Source organism: Acanthamoeba castellanii (genome assembly GCF_000313135.1).
Source record: "Acanthamoeba castellanii str. Neff unplaced genomic scaffold scf7180000084715, whole genome shotgun sequence".
In the NCBI taxonomy this organism is placed as follows: Eukaryota; Discosea; order Longamoebia; family Acanthamoebidae; genus Acanthamoeba; species Acanthamoeba castellanii.
Genome location: NW_004457638.1, coordinates 218,590 through 237,810, shown reverse-complemented (window position 1 = coordinate 237,810; position 19,221 = coordinate 218,590). Strand labels below are relative to the sequence as shown.

The 19,221-nt window shown below is 61.0% G+C and overlaps 5 protein-coding genes and 1 pseudogene across 5 annotated transcripts; 2 read left to right on the top strand and 4 right to left on the bottom strand.

Annotated features, from left to right (window-relative positions):
- Positions 1 to 148: 148 nt before the first annotated feature.
- On the bottom strand, positions 149 to 2,686 carry ACA1_149910 (SWIM zinc finger domain containing protein; the record flags this gene model as incomplete). The annotated part of the gene is given in 9 exon segments (XM_004351527.1): positions 149 to 372; positions 391 to 565; positions 686 to 827; positions 950 to 1,062; positions 1,156 to 1,254; positions 1,375 to 1,623; positions 1,720 to 2,073; positions 2,093 to 2,118; positions 2,281 to 2,686. The coding sequence occupies 9 exon segments, from the start codon at positions 2,684 to 2,686 to the stop codon at positions 149 to 151; spliced, it is 1,788 nt and encodes a 595-aa protein (XP_004351579.1).
- A 165-nt stretch (positions 2,687 to 2,851) lies between these two features.
- On the bottom strand, positions 2,852 to 8,374 carry ACA1_149900 (uncharacterized protein; the record flags this gene model as incomplete). The annotated part of the gene is made up of 18 exons (XM_004351526.1): positions 2,852 to 3,589; positions 3,717 to 3,832; positions 3,933 to 3,990; positions 4,088 to 4,203; positions 4,285 to 4,405; positions 4,492 to 4,542; positions 4,652 to 4,891; positions 4,978 to 5,150; positions 5,271 to 5,691; positions 5,808 to 5,951; positions 6,037 to 6,192; positions 6,251 to 6,523; positions 6,609 to 7,092; positions 7,179 to 7,450; positions 7,524 to 7,671; positions 7,743 to 7,954; positions 8,031 to 8,216; positions 8,294 to 8,374. The coding sequence occupies 18 exons, from the start codon at positions 8,372 to 8,374 to the stop codon at positions 2,852 to 2,854; spliced, it is 3,990 nt and encodes a 1,329-aa protein (XP_004351578.1).
- Positions 8,375 to 9,116: 742 nt separating this feature from the next.
- On the top strand, positions 9,117 to 9,884 carry ACA1_149890 (ribosomal protein S7p/S5e, putative; the record flags this gene model as incomplete). The annotated part of the gene is made up of 3 exons (XM_004351525.1): positions 9,117 to 9,160; positions 9,261 to 9,669; positions 9,741 to 9,884. 3 exons carry the CDS (start codon positions 9,117 to 9,119, stop codon positions 9,882 to 9,884), a joined length of 597 nt encoding a protein of 198 aa, XP_004351577.1.
- A 265-nt stretch (positions 9,885 to 10,149) lies between these two features.
- Positions 10,150 to 11,508, bottom strand: ACA1_149880 (RasGEF domain containing protein; the record flags this gene model as incomplete). The annotated part of the gene is made up of 5 exons (XM_004351524.1): positions 10,150 to 10,314; positions 10,453 to 10,647; positions 10,752 to 10,844; positions 10,941 to 11,180; positions 11,329 to 11,508. 5 exons carry the CDS (start codon positions 11,506 to 11,508, stop codon positions 10,150 to 10,152), a joined length of 873 nt encoding a protein of 290 aa, XP_004351576.1.
- Positions 11,509 to 11,709: 201 nt separating this feature from the next.
- Positions 11,710 to 15,609, bottom strand: ACA1_149870 (RhoGAP domain containing protein; the record flags this gene model as incomplete). Its single annotated transcript, XM_004351523.1, has 12 exons — positions 11,710 to 11,785; positions 11,888 to 12,081; positions 12,229 to 12,610; positions 12,714 to 12,853; positions 12,960 to 13,094; positions 13,283 to 13,741; positions 13,851 to 14,037; positions 14,208 to 14,230; positions 14,350 to 14,435; positions 14,557 to 14,650; positions 14,914 to 15,198; positions 15,502 to 15,609. Coding segments are annotated over 12 exons (2,169 nt in total), but the record flags the coding sequence as incomplete, so codon positions are not given.
- Positions 15,610 to 15,972: 363 nt separating this feature from the next.
- ACA1_149860 overlaps positions 15,973 to 19,221 on the top strand; it is a 4,128-nt pseudogene continuing 879 nt past the window's right edge.

Sequence of the window (19,221 nt, the reverse complement as noted above, 5' to 3'; positions counted from 1 at the left end):
CGCGCAGCCGCAGCCGGTCGCGGGGCCGTGGGCGGAGGAGCCGCTCGAGAAGTCCGGCCAGGCGCAGGCGCACTCCTCCCCGGCCCTAGCGCGGGAGGGTGCTGGTCTTGCTGCTGTGGCGTGTTCGAAAAAGATATGAACATAACTTTCATTGTTTGGCTTCCGCGATCTCCCCTTCTGGCTGCTTCTCCTCCTTTTCCATCTCCATCTCCATTTCCACCTCCACCTTCTTCTTCTCGCCTTCTTCTGTTTTCTCCTCTCCGGCGGGTTCCTGCTTGACATCACCCGACACTGAAGCGTCGGCGTCTGCAGGCTGCTGCTGCTGCTGGCCATTGGCCACATCGGCGGCGGCGGCGGTGCTCGGACTGGCCGCTGTCGGACCAGGCGCACCGGCGGCCGCGATTGGAGACGTCGGCTGCCCAGAGACCGCGACCGCGACCGGCGCGACGGCAGCGACGGCCGTGATCACGGCCGGTGGCGCCCCGGGGGAGCCCGATGCCGGGGGCACCACCCACGAGGTGAAACACACGGGGCACGCCACCGTCGAGCCCGCAGCCCGCGCCAGCTGTGCGTGGCGGCGGCGGCGATGGAAAAATTAGATCCAAGGTACGTACGTTGCAGTGTAACAATCGGACCTAAAAAGAAAAAGAGAGAGCTGCCGATTGGCGGGGAGACAGACATGTACCGGAGAGGTGGAGTGTGCGTTGAGGCTGAGGTGGGTGGAGCAGTAGCGGTGGAAGCACTGGGCGTGGAAGCAGTAGTTGCAGCTGTCCTTGCACGACACCAGCTCCTCCGCTTTGCCCGCCAGGGCCTCGTAGCAAATCCCGCTGGACAGCAATAGTAATATAATATGTATCTTATAATAGTATTATAAAATATTACGTATTATTTTATCTATCTTATAATAATAAGATAGATAGAACGGAGGCAAAGGAGGGCACAGTACCACTGAGAGCGGAGGTCCTGGTCCGCTGCCGAAGAAGACGACGACGACGACGAGGCCTTGCGGCGGGCGTAGGCCTGGGCGGGCGCGAGCGGTGCGCTCTTGTAGATGCCCTCCAGCTGCACGCTCCCCGCACTCCGATGAGTCCATACAAAAAACGGGGATTGTAGGTGGTCGTGGTGACAGGCGGCGGGCGGTGACTGGTGCGTTACCTCGGAGGTGAGGAGGGCGCGCTGGTAGAGTATGGGGTCCGAGGGGGACACCTTGAGCACCTTGAGCAGCACGAACAGGATGTGGATGCAGTGATGGCCCTGCACACGCGCCACCCATGGCCCATCAGGAGCTGTGTCGTGCGTGTCGTGTCGTGCGTGTCGTGTGTGTCGTGCGTGTCGTGCGTGTCGCGTGCGTGCGTGTCGTGTCGTGTGTCGCACGGACGGACGTGCCTTGGTGTTGTCGGGGCAGTTGCAGGAGGGCAGGTTGGTGAGCTTGATGGAGTAGACGGTGCCGGTGGGACCCACCACGTAGTACTCGGTGAGCACGTGGTCGGTGCTCTCGCCCTCGCCGGGGCCGGTGGAGGGCAGGAAGGCGGCCGTGGCCGCGTCCGGGATGCGGGGCAGGGGCGAGCGGAACAGCAGAAACATGCGGAGCTCCTGCGCCATCTCCATCCGCTCCAGCAATGCCTGTCGCCGCACACGACGCACATCAGTCTTTGTTGCAACGCGACACACACACAACACGGCACACGACACACACTCGACACGACACACGAGAGGTACTTTGGAGGGTGCGCTGCGGTAGCGGCTGAGGCGCTTCTCGGAGCGCGTGGGCGGCGAGCCCGGCGGGAGCGGGGCCGATGATCCGAGTGCGGGAGACGACGTGGCCGACGAAGAAGACGACGCCGCGGCCTTGGCCTTCTTCGAAGACGACGACGGCGATGAGGCGTCCCCCACGAGGGACTGCACGGGCAGGCTCCACGCCTCCCCGCTCACCTTCCGCTTCCGAAGCTGCCGCCCGCCGCTTCCATTGGCGCTACTTCCATTGCCGCCGCCTTCCCCCTCCTCCTCGATCGCCGACAGGATCGACGACAGCGAGAACTCGTGCTGCTGCTGCTGCTGCTGTTGGTGGTGGCTCTGGCCCCTGGTTCGGTACCGGCCCATCATCAGCACCATGATCGCCTGCGACAAAGAACGAAAGCGACGCAAGGGGGGGGGCATACGGAGTGGGCGAGAGGGGGGCGGCTGGGGCGGAGGGCGGAGGGGTGGGGCGGGCGGCGTAGCGGCGGTACTGCCCGACCAGCTGCCGGAGGAAGGCGGCGTGCTGCCTCCTCTCCCTCCGACTCTCGAGGCCCTTCCTCGTCCGCTGCTGCTGCTGCTGCTTGCTGTCTCCTTCCCCCTCTTCTTCATCTCCTCCTTCTTCTTCTTTGGTGTTGTCGTCATCTTCGTCGCTGCTCTCCATCTCTCGCCCCTTTCCATTTCCATCTCCATCTCCGACGGTGGCGGATTTGGTGGCGGCAGCGGCGGCGAGGCGCGTCCGGTGGCGACGCCACACGCGGCGCAGCTGGGCCACGAACTGGTCACGGTCCGCGGGCGAGTCGAAGGCGGCCACCCGCCCCAGCGAAAACAGGTCGAGGCCGATCAGCCCGCCCGGCACTTCGTCCTCGGCGTCCTCCTCTTCGTCTTCGTCCCTCTCCATGGCCTCTTCCTCCTCCTTTTGGAGGCGCCTCCTGAGCGCGTCGTAGTCCATGCTCGCTGATGATTACAAGTTTGATCTTCTTAGCGGCCGAGAGGGTGACCGTCGCTTTCTTTCTTTGATTCACTTTCTTTCTGAATTTATGTTGTTTTCTTTCTTTCTTTTGGAATTTTGTTCTTTTCCTCTTTTTTGAGATAAACGGCATTTTTCTACACGTGGTCACTTGTCTGAATCAGTCGAATCGAGGCCATCAAAGACGTCCTCGTCATCATCGTCGTCCTCGTCATCGTCGTCGTCATCATCATCAGCAGGCTGCCTCTTCTTGGCCTGGTGGCGTCCCTTCTTGCCCTTCGTCTTCTCCTCTTCGTCGTCGTCGCTTTCTTCGGTCTCGTCGTCTTCCTCTTCTTCTTCTTCGGTCTCATCGTCTTCCTCCTCCTCCTCCTCTTCCTCCTCTTCTCGTTGCGACTCTTTGGTGGCACGTCCCTTGGTGGCGGCCTGGCGCCTCGTTGTTGTTGGCTTCTTGGTGGCCTCCTTCTTGACTGCCGCCCTGCTGGCTGCTGACTTGACGAGCGGGAGCTTCCTGCCACGCGTCGTCGTAGTGGCGGTGGTCGCACCGGCCGCCCTCCTCGTCGTGCGCTGCTTGGTCGTGCGTGGCTCCTCTTTGACCTTGGCAGATGTCTTCGTGTTCTTCTTCATCGTCATCACCTTCTTCTTCTTCTTATCCACCTCTTCGTCGCCATCGTCATCGTCGCCGTTGTGCTCCTGATGGGCATCCTCATCCTGCTCTTCTTCGTCGTCCTGCTCTTCATCATCCTCGTCTTCCTCTTGTTTCATGTCGGCGGGGGCGGTCTCGGCGTCGTCTTGGTCGCCCGCATTCTTGGCGACGATCTCGGCGAGCTTCTTCTCCAGCTCTTCGGCCACCGCCCGCTGTTCGCCCTTGGCCCCAAACTTCCTCCCCTGGAATTCATCATGCCGACACGGCAGGTGAGCTGTTTTGCTTTCTCTCTAGAAAGAGCCCTTGGGGTGGAGATGGGGCGAATGAAGTGCGTGCCTTGCCGACAAGAACGAAGAAGTGGTCGAGCACCCCGGGGTTGATCAGGGCAGCCGAGTAGCACTTCTCCAGCTCGATTAGGCGGCGCAAGGCCTTCTCGCTGTAGTTCAGGAGCGTGAGGCAGTAGGCAATGTCCTCCTGTTCCTCCTCTGGTGGAGCCACGCATGCGCCACACACAGTGAGGCGCAATGCTCCAAGGTGGAGACATAGACATATGCGGAATGCGGAATGCGAGGAGCGACTTTGTACCTTTGGCCGTGCGGAGGCGATGGCAGAGCTTCTCCATGAGGCTCTCCGATTGCTTTTCCTGATGTGTGGATCGAACATAGAGAGAGAGAGAGAGTTTCGTGAGACCAACAAATGAGCGAAGGGAAAAGGTGTGTGGATGAGGGCGTACCCCTTACCTTTTCGATGAGGGAGAGGAGGTGCTTCATCACTCGCTTGAACATGTCTGAGTCCACGCTCTCGGCGGCGGAGAGGCGACTCAGTACGTCGGGGATGATGTTGTAGATCGCAGCGCCTGTGACCACAACGACATGGGAACGACCACAACAGGTTTTGAGTGACTGCGCACCGGGAAGGTGTGGTGGCGCCCACGCACCTTTCTGCGAGAGCTCGTGGAAGAAGAGCCGCGACATGCGAGCGATGGTCGCGTCCGCGTCGTGAACGCACAGCGCCAGGTCGGCGATGTAGGCCTTCACCTTAACCATGTCATTCAGGATCTGGTAGTCACGTGGAATGGGCCAGGTTCCAGATCAATATGAGTGCGGCGTTGAGCTTTGAATTGGGGGGAGGGGCGCACACGTACCAGATGTGTGAGGACCATGACCGCGTTCCGCCTCACCTTCATCGATTTGTCCTGTGCGTGTGCGACGGTGCATGAGCGCGTGCGTGGCGTGGTCGCGGGCGGGGATTGCTAGTGAGGTTGTTTCTCTGTAGGCATCCATTCGAGATGGGGTGGGGCGTACGGAGAGGGGGCGGTAGATGTGCTTGGTCCACGGCTCGAGCAGGTTGGGGAAGCGGAAGGCGAGGTCACCCACCGCCACGATGATGTTGGCCCGCAGGCGCTGGCTTCCCTCAAAGTGGTCCTCCCTTCTCCGCGACGACAGGAGCGAGAAGAGCAGCTGCAGGTTCTTCTCGCAAAACGACGACGACACGCACATGTACTTGCAAAGCGCCAGAATCGCACACTCCCGCACCAGGCCGCCCTGCTGCAAGGTCGTCGAGAGTCAGACGCATGCGGGCGACACACACGACACACGCGCGCTCAATGATGCACCGGGGGACTGCATACCGGTGTGGAGCTCGTGCAGATGTAGTGTATGAGCGGCTGGTAGGTTCCGAGAAGGTTGGCGGTCACCACTTCGTGCTCGATCAGGTGCTGGATATATTCGACGTCGCGTTCGTCATCACCGGCCATGCCCACGCCCAGCTCCAGCTCGATCGCCTCCTGACCCCCCTTGCGCGCTAGGGCGCCACAACACACGCACACCAACCGTTTTACCGATGAGGGGAGATCAGCTGAGATTAGCTGTGCTCGATCAGTCAGCCAAGCAAAGTGCGCTAGAGCTGGAGGGTCTGGCGTACAGCTGGGGCGCGAGGACGGACTCTGACGTCTCCGGTGGATTTCGGCCTGGGCCTGCTCCATGTGGATGAGCTGCTTGAGGGAGACGTGCCCGAGCACCAGAAGAAGGCGGCTCAACGCTTCGCCTGTGGTCTGGACCATTCCCGAATTGGCACCGCTCGAGCCAACATCATCAGCGTTGTCTCCGTCGTCGGCGTTGTCGTCCGAAGAGTCGAAAGCGAGCGCAGCAAGGCTCTTGATGACGCTGGCGCAGATCACGTCGGGCGCCTGTGCGAGAGCGTAGATGGTGTTGATCGCTTGTTCCGCCAGCCCGAGCCAATGGCCGATCCGGCGCGGCTTGCCAACGAGTAGCTCGAACAGCCGAGCAAACAGTGGATGGCCGGAGGGGAGCCGGTCAAAGGGCTTGCTCTCGCCCGCTTTGGCCTGTGGGTGGAGAAGGAATAACGTGTGGGAGCCAAGTGTTGTAACACCTCGTTGAGCAAGGGAAATCCGCAAGGTGAAAACAACAACGGAGGAGGAGGAGGAGCGGCGTGACGTACGGCCGGTTTAGCTGTGCTCTTTTCCTTGGAGGACTTGGCCTTGCCGGTCTGTGCCGGGGGAAGCTCCGCGGTTTGCCGCGCTCGGTGCAGCGTCCGGGCCTTCTGCAGCGCGATGCACGTGTAGTGCGCTAATCGCAGGTCATCCTAGTGGCGGGGGTTGGGAGGAATCCATGGACGTGAGATGGAGGCGACACAAAGCTCTCTACAGAAACAACGTCATCTCGGGTACCTTGGCACGAGCGCCCAGGCCGGTGCTCGAGAGCAGGTCGAAGTGCTCGCGTGCGATCTCAGGCGACGCAGTGGCGAGCATGCCCAGGATGATGATCGCCCCTCGGCTTTCGACTGCACTCACTTGCGGCACCTGGAGGTCTGGGCAGGGGCTTAGCTGTTGTCCACGTGGAACTGAAAAAACACGCACACGTCAGCGGGCAGTGCGAGGGCACGGTACCAAAGATGTCGAGCAGCGTCTGCACGACGGTGGGCGCGATGAGGCCCTGCTGCTTCATTTCACTCAGTAGCTGCTCTAGCGACGTGAGTTCGGCGAGGGTGGCGGATAGCGTGAGGCTGATGAGCTTGCAGGCGATGTAGAGGCCGGCGACGTTGCTTTTCGAGGTACGAGGAGCGGTGAGGTAGAGATCGCGGAAGGCGTCCCACAGGGCCTGCTTCACGCTCGCCTCCTTGCTCCACACGAGCTCGATCATCTTTCGCACCCCGACCTAACAGGCGTGGTGAAGGGCATGTGCCACGCAACGTAGTGTGAGCATGCGGCCGCGAAAAGCTATTTTGCAGAAGGGGATGGACCTGAGCTTCGTCGAGGGCGAACTGTTGGGCGCAGACGAAGAAGTGGATGGCCTCGACCACTTCGGACGAGTTCGGAGAGAGCAGCAGCTGGGCGATGAGCGGCACGCACCTCTTCAAGCCGAGAGCGAACTCGACGGCGTGCACCAAGTGACTCTTGGCTTCCGATGCGTTACCTCGTTTCCCTTCGGCGTCCCCTTCGGCACATTCTTCATCTTCTTGGTGTTGTTGTTCTTCGCTGTCGATGTGTGCGTCGGCGGGTGGCGCGTCGGCGTCGTGAAGCTGCTGCAGATACTTCTTCCGCATATCACGCGGCAGCTTCTTGAGGAGAGACGACAGTTGAAGCGAGGGCGAGAAGGGGTTGTGCTGCAGAAGCGACGTCAGCAGGCGTAGGGCGTTCTTGCGCACTTGCACGGCTTTGTCCCTTAGCCGCTCTCCCGCAAGGCCGACGGCTTTTGCCTGCAACTCGACGGGAATGGCCCTGTGCCTGCATTGGGAGGAGCGGCCAGCCATGCACCATCTTAAAACCAGCGTCGACAGCGTATGAGTGGGCGAATGAGCGCGACAACGTACTCGCACAGGTGAGCCCACGACTGGATAAGCTTGCTGCGCGTGTACGAGGATACGTCGTGGAACCGCATTTCCATGACGCCCCACAGAGCTTCCTTGGTGATCTCCTTCTGCGCTTCGTTGTCGTCGCCATGGTCTCGGCCTTCGTCATCTTCATCGTCATCGCCATCGAGAGAGTTTAACGCTGGTGGGACCGTGAGCGCGTCTCCGTCCTTGAATCCCAGGTGAAGAATTCTGCCGATCATGAGAACGATCCCGTTGCGCAAGGAGTAGGGCTGCGGGCATGAAAGAGAAAAGAAGGCTTAGCGAACACAAAGATCATGAAGTGAATGAAGATATTCTTCGTACCTCGGCCTCGAGGAGAGGGAGCAAGAGGTGGAGGTTGTGCTGCGCGTGAATGGGTTGCGTTTCCGCGATGCCACATAAGAGTGTCGCTATGTGTCGGGCTCCTTCCGTATTGTGCACCATGTCGGTGCTGCTCATCTCGGCCACTTCCCTGCGAGGTTTGAGCGGTGAGTTGAGACGCGCACATGTGCGTGTACGTACACCAACGAAAGTGCTACGCACTTGAACAGGGCGGTAACGATAGCGGGTTGTTGATAATCCAATGTCAGAGCGCCGATGAGCTCGACAGCATGAGGCCCGAAATGCTCGTATCTGACGGCGAGATGCAACAGCATGCTCGCCATTCGGGTCAGCTGATTGTAGCGACCGGCCAGCAGACCCACCAGCTTCCAGACGCAGGCTCGCACGGCAGCCGCCTTCAAATTGGCAGGGGCCTTGAAGGGAATGGGGGGGGGCTGCGTTTTAGCGACACTGTCACAGCGGAACGTTACGGACCGGCGGAGGAGGTACCTCGAGGATGGCGGCTGCGGCTTTGCTAAAGAGTTGAAGCCAGTCTTCTTCGGGCTCTCCGCTGTCCCACAAACCGCCCACTTCGCCTTCGAGGATCTGTACAAGTCCGCTCACCACCTTCTCCTTCGTGCTGGCGTCCCACGCTTCTTGCTTGCTTTCGCTGCTCGCCTTGGCGGTTTTCTTCCCCTTGATACAGAGAGCGGACAGACGAGTGCGCATGAGTGCACTGTAGTGCGCGACCGCAAAGGGAGAAAGGTGCTTACCCGCCCTTTGGCACCGCTGGCTTCCTGTTTGCTTCCCTTTTCTCCGATGGTAACGAGCCAGCTGAGCAGGAAGGAATACATCTTGAGGGCGTTACGATGTAGGGCGGCCTCATTGCTTCTCTTCCGCCGTTCTGGGGAGGGGTCAATGGTTTGAATAGAACGTGAAGCACTCAGCGTTGTGCACGTAAGAGGGTCGAAACGTACCACCGACAAGGGACAGCAAGTTAACAGCCTTGTCCACCAGCAGATCGCACAACTGGTCACGCGTGGCTGGCCCGAGCTCCGCGTATTGGCTGCAGTTGGCCGATGGTGATAAGTGCTTGCTTGGTAAGAGGTTTCAACGTTGTAGAGGGGGGAGGTCACCTCACAAGAAAGTAGAGCGTGTCAAAGGTAGTCTGCTCAGCAATTTTTGTGGGTGATTCCAGCTTTGTATCAATCTCGCGTAGCAGGCCTGTACGCTGCTTCTCCGACAGGGAAGAGATGGGTGGCGCATTTTCCTTTTCCACTTGGTATTGATCTAAATTCTCGCAGTTGAGGAGACCTTCTGGATGGATTGGCAGAAGGAAGTCCCGCATCTCGCTAAGATGGCCAGATCCCGTGCTGGAAGACCTCGTGCCCGACTGTGTTGCGTTCTCGTTGCAGTCTCCCGCCAAAACGACTACCAAAAGAATTCTACATTCGCATTTATTCTTAGCATTCTTTAGGGAAGGCGAGGGATCTGGTTCGCATTCCAAAGGTGTCGGCAATAATAGGCGGTTTCGGTTTTCTCTGCGTCGCGCATCGTCTTCCCTTCCTTCTCCTTTCTCCTCTTCCCCCCTGCACGATGGCTCTCGCTACCGCCACCGAGGTTAAGCTGTTCAACCGCTGGTACGTACCTCGTGATTAGGTGAATTGAAAAGAGAGTTTATGAATCTGCGTTATGTGCGATTCGTTGGTTACTGAATGTTGAACTGTTAATTCTCTACAGGACTTTCGATGATGTCACCGTCTCCGACATGTCGCTGACGGACTACATCGCCGTGAAGCAGAAGCCCAAGTACTACACATTCCTGCCCCACACGGCCGGCCGTTATGCCCAGAAGCGTTTCAGGAAGGCTCAGTGCCCCATCGTTGAGCGCATGACCAACTCGCTCATGATGCACGGAAGGAACAACGGCAAGAAGCTCCTCGCCGTCAAGATCATGAAGCACGCCTTCGAGATCATCCACCTCCTCACCGACGCCAACCCGCTCCAGATCCTCGTTGACGCCATCATCAACTCTGGCCCCCGCGAAGATTCCACCCGTATCGGTTCCGCTGGTACCGTGAGGAGGCAGGCCGTCGATGTGTCGCCTCTCCGCCGTGTCAACTTGGCCATCTACCTCCTGACCACTGGCGTACGTCCTGGCCATCTCAACCTCCCCTCTCAATTCGCGGTTAGATGGCTCATTTGCTGTATTTCGTGTAGGCTCGCGAGGCTGCCTTCAGGAACATCAAGACCATTGCTGAGTGCCTGGCTGATGAGCTCATCAACGCCGCCAAGGGTTCGTCCAACTCGTATGCCATCAAGAAGAAGGACGAGCTCGAGCGTGTCGCCAAGTCCAACCGTTAAGTCATGCGTGTTCATCTTGGGCTTCAGGAGTAAAGTTAAACGGCTTAGCAATAAAACCGCGGTGCATACATCAAACCCAAAGTGTTACATGAAACAAGAAGATGGACCCAGGCCACTTTCATCTGTTTTACTTTGCTCGAAGAACATGGCTGCACAGCAGCTGTTGTTGCACCGACCACGATACGTGCGGTTGTCTCTGAGTTTATTCTTCCAGCCATGTGGGCGTGGTAAGCTCGCAAGGTGGATAGCCACAACAACGCCGTCATCACGTGCCGAGTGGCTTTAGGGCGAGGGAAAGGTTCCAGCACTCCTCCTCGGTGAGAGGGTTGATGTTGAGGAGGAAGTCGCGGATGGCGGGCACCACCGCCAGGTTGTAGGGCGTCTGCTGGTACTGCTGGATCTGCTGGATCACCGCCGCCACCTTGTAGCACTATTTATGATGATACACGGCCATCATCACACACACCGCATTGATTGCGGGAGTGAGTAAGGTATGACATTAAAAAACAGAGGCTGTCGCCACAGACTTAGAGGCACTCGGACACAGGCACACACCGCACGCGCGTACCTTGGCAAAGTGGGTGTGTCCGTTGGGGAGGAGGATCTTGTTGCCGTCTTCGATGAAGACGAGGTCGGTCTGGAAGCAGCCCACGAAGGGTACGAGGGGCGGGTTGGCCTGCTTGAGCACCTTGCGGAAGGCCTTGTAATTGCCCGTCGGCTGCAGCATCTCCCGCAGCTCGCGTAGCACCGGATGATTCTCTTTCTGTGCAAGGTCACGGCCGTGAGGTCTCGCAATGAAATGGAATACGAAAAGAGAAAGCAAACACACAACACACAACACACACCACACAACAACCAAAGCCGAACCTTCTTGAAGGATTCGAGGCGCAGCACGGCAGCGGAACCCATGGCGGCGAGCACCTCGTTGACTCCGTTGAAGTTGTTCAGTTCGCGGAAGTACTATTGATTGAGGGGGGAGGGTAGATAGTAGAGAGAAAGAAAGGGGTCAGGGCTCCTGTCGCGCTGCGCTGTGAGAGATGCGGCGCGCGGGCGTACGTTGGCGACGTCGATCCACTTGGCGATGATGGCCTCTCGCTTGGAGGAGTTCTTGGCCTGCACGATCTGCGTCACGATCCATCGGACCACGAGGTTGAATCGGTGCACGAGGTTCATGATGTTGGGCGCCGTCGTGTAGCGGTCCTCCTTGGTCCACGCCCCCTCGCACAGCTCGCGCGGCCGGATCTTGCAGTACAGGTCGAAGTCGATCAACGTCATCTGTCGCGCCACCTCCAACGCCTGCCCACCAACCGACCAACCGACCACACGCGAATTAAGCCACCACGACACACGCGACACACGACACACGCGAGACATGCGACACACGTGACACACGCACACCATTGCGCAAGCTCATGCGCGTTGTGCTGAGGTGGCGCCGCTGTACCTTGATGTGGAGGACCTTGGTGATGGGGCCCTTGTTCTTGTTCCACAGGCTGCGCGGGGCGGGCGTGGTGAACACGAGCGTCTTGGACTTGGGCTGGTGCAGCTTGTCGATCGACGACAGCATGAACGACAGCAGGTTCTTCTCCAAAATGCTCCCCACGAAGTTCTTGTACTCGTTCATCAGCTCCTGCACCCACGACCCACGACACGCAGCATCCGGAGGTCAGTTGATGCGAGTGTGGAGCAGTGCTGTACGTGTGTGTGTGTGTGTGTGTGTGTGTGTCGTGTGTGTGTCTCGCGTAGTGGTGTGGTGCGGTGTAGTGTGAGGAAGTGGTGCGCGTGCCTCGTCGGCCTGGAATTCGTAGTAGCACTCCTCGGACCACTGCTTGAGGAAGTTGCAGATGCGGAGGATCTTCTTGCGGCTGTCGTCGTCGCCCTTCTCCTGCAGCTCCTCGAACCTGCGCCGACACACATCGGCGACACACAGGTGCGACAACGTTGACAGGAATGTAAGGAATGGGAGCTGTTGTTGGTTGTGGGTTGGGCCGTAGGACACGCACTTGCGCATGAGGATGGTGAGGAGCTCCTTGCCGGTCATGAAGGAGCGGTAGGTGAGCATGAACTTGGGCACGTAGGCCGGCACCGACGACGAGTTGAGCTCGCCGGGCGAGTAGAGGGTCTCCACCAGCTTCTCCTTCGTCCCGGACTTGACCTGCCGCCGGTTGGGCGTCAACACGATCCCGTCGCCCTCCACCTGTGCCGCACACACGCCGCCCTCCTAGAGTAAGCCCACGCACCACACACATACACACACAAAACAAACAATACACACGAACACACACTGACACACGACACACGACACATGACACACACGACACAAGCGCGCGCGGGGTGTGTGCACCCAGTCGAGCGAGACGGTGTCGAGGCGGGGGATGAAGGTGTGCGGCGCGGCGATGATCATCTTGGTGAGGAGGACGATGTGCTTGGCCTCGCGCTTGGACGGCGGGCGCCCGTTGGCGTTGGGATCGCGCAGGATGCAGGGTCCCACCACATTGCTGACCTCCTCGGCGTCGAAGGCGTTGTCCTTGGCCAGCTCGGGGCGGGCCAGGCGCTGGAAGAGCTGGAACAGGTACCGCAGCACCTGCACGTGCTCCTCCGGCAGCTTGGCCACCAGCCCGGCCAGCTCCGGGGCCTGCTGCTCCTCTGGCAGCTTGGGCACCCCCATGAAGCCCTGGAACAGCCCGTCCGCGCACAGCAGCGGCTCCGGCAGCTCCCGCAGGTACCTGTGCAGTACGTGTCGTTGGTCGTGTCGGGTCGTGTCGTGTTGGCCAATGATGATCGGTGATGAGCTGTGGAGCTGTGGATGGGAGGCGGGGCGCGTCGTACTCGAGGAGGAGGGCGGCGATGAGGTGCGGGTTGGTGCAGAGGAAGAGGTCGACGTCGCGTCCCTTGTTGAAGAGCTCCTTGAGCTGATCGACCTCCGACTGGGTGGCCGGCGTGAGGAACAGCTGCGGCAGTTTGATGTGCTGCATATGGACGAAGAGCCCCGACCGAGCCTCGGAGTGAGTTGATCTCTCAAACGTGTGCCATGTGTGGTGCGTGTGTTTCCATTCATTGGGGTGGTGGCCGTACCTGGTTGAGGTAGAGGATGCACTGTTCGGCGACGTAGGGGATGGGGTACTTGGTGTTGTTGCGCATGGTGTCGACCAGACTCTCCCCGAACACCTTGTGCGGCATCTTCTTCTTGCCCTCCACCACCTCGCCGTCCTACACCGTAGCGTAGAATGATTAATTCCTCATGCGAGACAAAGAAAAACAATACTTGTATGTGTGTGTGGTGTGTGTGTGCGTGTGCGTGTGTGTGTGGTGTGGTGTGTGGTGTGTGTGTGTGGTGTGTGGCGTGTGTGTGTGGTGTGTGTGTGTGTTGTCGCGAAAGGGGTGAGGTGGTAGGGTACATCTGCGTCGTCACGAGAGTCGGCGGCGTCTTCGGCGGCCTTGAAGATGCGTGCTTGGGTGCGCACCTCCTCGCAGAGCTGCTGGACGAGGTCGGGCTCGACGCACGGGTGGACCAGCACGGCCTGGTAGGCCGCGAGGAGCGCGTGGAGGGTGGGGAACACGTCGTCGTCGCCGTGGTGGTAGCCCAGCGAGGACTTGGTGATGAGTGCGTGCGTGATGTCCCCCGACGGGTCCACATACGCCGCTGAGAGGCAGTGCGCGTGCTGCGCGCTGAAGCGCACCAGGAAGGTGCCGGGCGGCAGGCCCGTGAGCAGGCCCACAGTCTCCGCGCCGCTGAGGTCGCCGAAGAACCAGGGCTCCCGGTTGACCGACGAGCTGAACGGCACCCGCAGCAGCTGCTGGTAGGCGCCCACGATCTCCTCCAGCTGCTTGAACTCCACGTACTGGTCGTTGTCGTCCTGCACCCACAACCACCGGTCACAGCCACCATCAGCCACCAGCGTGTGCGTGTGCGTGTGCGTGCTGCGTGCTGCGTGTGCACGAGATGTGCGGATGGAGCGCGCGTACCTTGAGTTTGAAGCCGTGGGGTTCGTTGGGGGTGATGGGGATCTGGAAGACCTTGTTGCGGGGCATGACGAAGCAGAGGGCGAACGTGCCCGGCAGCATCTCCCGCTGCCGGATGAGGAAGGTGCCCACGGGCTCCTGGCTGAGCAGCCGCACCGTGTCCTGGAACGATATGTACCCGTGGAACCACCTACATACGCGCCCAACGACCGACCGACCGACCGACCGACCGACCGACCGACCGACCGACCGACCGACCGACCGACCGACCGACCGACCAACAACAACCACAACGTGGATAAGACACGAAGGTGAGTGTACGGCGCGCATCAGCCACCAAGGCCGAGGGAGGCGACGTACGGCTGTTTGACGACCTCCACAAACTGCTCTCCGGCCCAGCGCCACATGCCAACGTCAGGAGTTAGCATTCCAACCGAGGGACGGACACCGCATTCCTCGCACGCACGCACGATGGAAAGGGGAGAATGCAGGCAACACGCACGTTGGTGGGGAGATCGGCAAAGGGTCCGAAGCCCTGCACGAACTGTCCAAACTGGTAGGCGCTCACGAACCCCGATCCTGAAAAGTCTGTTCTCCACACGCACGCACGCACGCACCACCCACACGTTGAACGCGTGAACTCATCAGCATCACCTCATCGGCATGCGCCGCCGCCATGGCGGCACCCATCAGGAGGCGGTGTGCGTACCGAGCACCTCCTGCAGTTGCTGGGAGTAGGCGGGCGGCCACGCGGGGAACTGCAGCTCCCACTGCTGTAGGAACTCGGCCCACCCCAGCATGAACTGCACAACGGTCAACCAGCCACCACCACCGCCGCCGCCGCCGCCGCCACCACCGCCGCCGCCGCCGCCGCCACCACCACCACCACCACCACCACCACCACCACCACCACCACCACCACCAGCCACCACCACGCAGAGAGACTTCCGTGTGAGACGAGCCAGCCACAGCTGCCGCTGCTACACACGTCGCATAATGCGATCACACGCGACACGACACGACACGACACACACACCACGATCAATGATGGGAGAGGAACACGTACGTGCGGGGTGGCGGCCTGCCAGAAGGCGCGCACGGCGGGATCGTGTAGGAGGCCGAGGTGGAGAGAGGGGAGGGTGGCGTCGGGGTCGGCCAGGAGGTGGAGGAGGTTGACGTAGCGGTGGTGGAGGTGGTTGTTGAGTTGCTGCAGCACGCGTCGTCGCCGCGGGTTGAAGGCGTGCTGGCCGAACAGCGGCGAGTCGCGGAAGGCCTTGACCAGCAGGTTGAACCGACCGGCCAGCGCCACCAGCTCGTCCAGCACCAGCTCCCCCTCTTCGCCCAGCACCGCCTGCAGGCTGGGCTGCGAAACCGCCCCCTCGGCCCCGCCGCTACTACTCGCCGCTACGCTGGCGGTCGAAGTCGCCGTACTTCCACTACTACTACTCGCGCTACTCGCGCCGACCGTGGGGGAGGGGGTGAGCGAGGGGGGCGTAGAGGGGATAGACGAAGGGGAAGAGGAGAGCGACGAGGGAGTAGAGGCCGCGGATGTGGTGGTGGCTGGGGTGGTGAGGAGGCGCGGGGGCGGGTGGGAGAGGAGGAGGCGGTGGGTCATGAGCCATTCGGCCACGCCGTAGCGGCGCGAGGGGAGAACGGCCAGGGTCTCCACGGTGTCGGCCACGGTGGCCATGAGGCGCTGTGCGCGCTTCTCGGGTCCCTCCCGTTCGGCCTTGGACTTCTCCATGTACACGAACCGCTCCATTTCTTCTTCTTCTTCTCTTTGCTTTCCGCCTCCTTCTGTTCTGGGTGGTTGGAAGGAGCCAAGATGATGGCTCCTCGGAAGTGTATGCGGTCTCGTTCCAAATGTTGTACAATCGCTGATCTCGTTTGGGGGGGGTTGACCGAATTAGAGCCATATTTTCCTTGTCCATTTCCTTTTGGCTTTCTCTTCAGTTCAACCTGCACTGTAACGGTTGTCGCGATCACCCAAACAACAAGTTTATGCACAAGCTGTTGCAAGTGGGAGAGGCCACACCACCGCGTTCTCACACTTTCGTCGTTTTGTGGCCACATCTCCACACCTCAGCCACACCGCAACGACGACGACGATATATTATTAAGAATAATGGAGCCGTCTCGAAGCGGCGCCCTCTCCCCGCGGGGCCGCAGTAGCAGCAGCACTAGCGGAGGAGGAGGGGCCAGCCTGCTGCCGCTGCATCGGGAGGGGTGGGCCGCGACGTGCGCCGCCGGCGTCGTCGTGCGACCGCGCGACGGAAGCGGTGGGGCTCTCCTCTTCTCCACCTCCGCCGTGGAGACCACCACCGCCGGCGGCAGTGGCGGCAACAGCGGCAGCACCGGACCGGTGGTGGTGCGGCAGCTGGCGGCCGGAGCCGACGCGAGCGAGCTCCTCTCCGGGGCGGCCTCCGCGTCCGTCGGGTCCTCCGTCGACAAGGACCACCACCACCACCACCAGCAGCAGGGGGTGCGCACGTACGGATGCCTCGGTGTCGTCGGGCTTCCACAAGGTACCTCCACCTCCACCTCCACCCACCTTGCTATTTTTGTTTTTAACATAAATTAATGCCCACATAATAATCAAATATAAATAAATAATATAATAAATTGTGTGCTCGAACATGGCCACCCATTCACTGGTGCACGCCACGCCACACGCGTAGGGGGAGGGCCGCACGTGGTGGTGGTGACAGAGCGAGCGGTGGTGGGCACGGTGGAGGGCCGCGCCGTCTACCGCCTCGTCAAGGTACGTCGTATCCCCCCCCCCCGGCCCAATGCACGCCACGCGCAATCCGCCTCCATGAGACCTCCGTGCTCCCCGACAGCTCACGCTCGCGTGCCATGCACAATTCGTGTGTGTGTGTGTGTGTGTGTCGGTGTCGTGTCGTGTCGTGTCGTGTCGTGTCGTGTGTGTCGTGTCGTGTCGTGTCGTGTCGTGTCGTGTCGTGTCGTGTCGTGTCGTGTCGTGTCGTATGATGCACCATCCAGGTGGCGCTGCTGCCCGTGGGCGGCGGTGGTGGGTCAGGAGGCGAGCGCAAGGGACGGGAGGAGAAGCTGTCGGAGGAGGCGGCCGCGTACCGCAAGGCCGTGAAGCAGCTCCTGCAGGACGGCGGCTTCTACTTCAGCTACGACTACGACCTCACCAACTCGTGCGTGCCCCCACCCCCACTTCATCGAAGGCCCGGCTGACAGTGTGCGTGTGGCGCCACACGACACGACACGACACACACACACACACATACACACAACACCGGCGGCGCAGGCTGCAGCGAAAGGCGCAGGGGACAGCGGGGCGTGGGCGGGGGCTGTGGGAGCAGGCCGACACGCGGTTCTTCTGGAACCACGACATGCAGCAGCCGCTCATCGCCGCCCGCGCCCACGCCTGGGTCCTGCCCCTCATTCGCGGCTGCGTGCAGGTGTTCCTCTTCATCGTCGGCGATCACAGCTTCGACTTTGTTCTCATCTCCCGCCGATCCCGATTTCGCGCCGGCACCCGCTATCGCACACGCGGCGTCGACGATGTACGGCCACCCCCCCATTAACTCCGTCCCACCTATCACACCGCCCAATGGGAGGTGAGCTGACGTGGTTGGTGGGTGGGGTGGGCGGGCGCGTGCAGGAGGGGCGGGTGGCCAACTTTGTGGAGACGGAGCAGTTGCTGGCGGGGGCGGCCGGCACGCACGCGGCGTCGTTCGTGCAGGTGCGGGGCTCCATCCCGCTCTACTGGGAGCAGCGGGGCTACCGCTACCGCCCCAAGATCCGCCTCTCCGACCACACCTCCCAAATGGTGCATTGCCCCCCCCCTCGCGCATCGATTCTCGGGAGTCGCTATTGACGCACGCACGCACGCACCACCGCACGCACGCACCACCGCACATTGCACCGTCGATGCACCTGGCTGCAGGCCAAGGCGTTCATCCTACATTTCGAGGAGCAGCTCACCTTCTACCAGTCGCAGCTCATCATCAACCTGCTGGACCAGAAAGGTGCCGCCCTCCATTCCCCTCCAATCTCTTTTGTGCATGCCTTCCGCTGAGCACGTCTTCTTCTTCTGCTGCTTCTTCTTCTTCTTCTCGCTTACACTGGCGATGGCGGTCACCACGACAGGTGCGGAGATGGAACTATCGGAGGCCTACGCCGGATACCTGCGACACATCAAGAGCCCCAAGATCAAGTACTCCCCCCCTCATTTCCCCCGTCGCCACTACCGCCCCCCAATGCACACCGTGCCTGCTTACCGAATGCGGCGGCGGCTAATATAATTATTTAATATATAATAATACGGCAGGTACGTGGGGTTCGACTTCCACGACGTGTGCAAGGGCGACAATTTTGAGGCCGTGAGCAAGCTCATCGACCTGGTCGACGCCGACCTCAAATCCATCGGGTTCGAGCCACCAACGCACCACCACCACGCACCACCAACGCACCACCACGCAGCACGTGCACCACCAGCCACCACGACCACCACGATTACGACCACCCGCACGCAGCACCGCACCACCGCACCACCGCCCAGCGCACGTGCACGTGCGCCTGCACTAGCCTTCCCCACCCTCCATACTTGACTTGGCGGGCGGCGGCGGCGGCGGCGGCAGCAGCAGATGGTCGCTGACTCGCCGGCGGGGGGTTCGCCCCCCCCAAAATAGGTACTTTGTGGCGGACCGGGCGGGGCGGGGGGTCTCGTGGCAGACGGGCACGCCCCGCGTGAACTGCCTGGACTGCCTGGACCGGACCAACCTGGTCATGAGCGAGCTCGCCCAGCGCGTGCTCACCCGCCAGATGGAGGCCTTTGGCGTGGGCAGCGCCTGGGCCTCCTCCCGCCAGATCGTCGAGCGCCTCTTCAAGGAGGTCCAACACCACATCTTACCACCAGCCACCTTGCTTGGGGGTGGGTGGGTGGGTGGGTGGTCGGGCACCAGGCTGACGACGTGCGTGCGTGGGATGTGTCGGGTGTGTGGCAGGCGTGGGCGAACAACGGAGATGCGGTGAGCCAGCAGTATGCCGGCACGTGCGCACTCAAGGGCGACTTCACCCGCACCGGGCGACGACGGATGCGAGGTACGGGACCACACCACCCGGCGGCCATCGGCTCTTGTTATTGGCGGCGGCGGCGGCGTTGATTCCCCACCTGTTCTTTCGCCCTACCCCCCCCCATCGGCCCCGTTGCAGGCAAACTGAACGACGGCGTCAATTCCATGACGCGCTACGTCATCAACAACTTCTACGACGGTCTGCGCCAGGTGCTCGCCCACCCACGCCCACCCACCCACTCCCCTCCTTTTCACTTGCACAGCGGCAGCACATATGCCGACCGAGCGAGTCACTCATCTCGTGTTGTGTGCGTGTGTCATGCGTG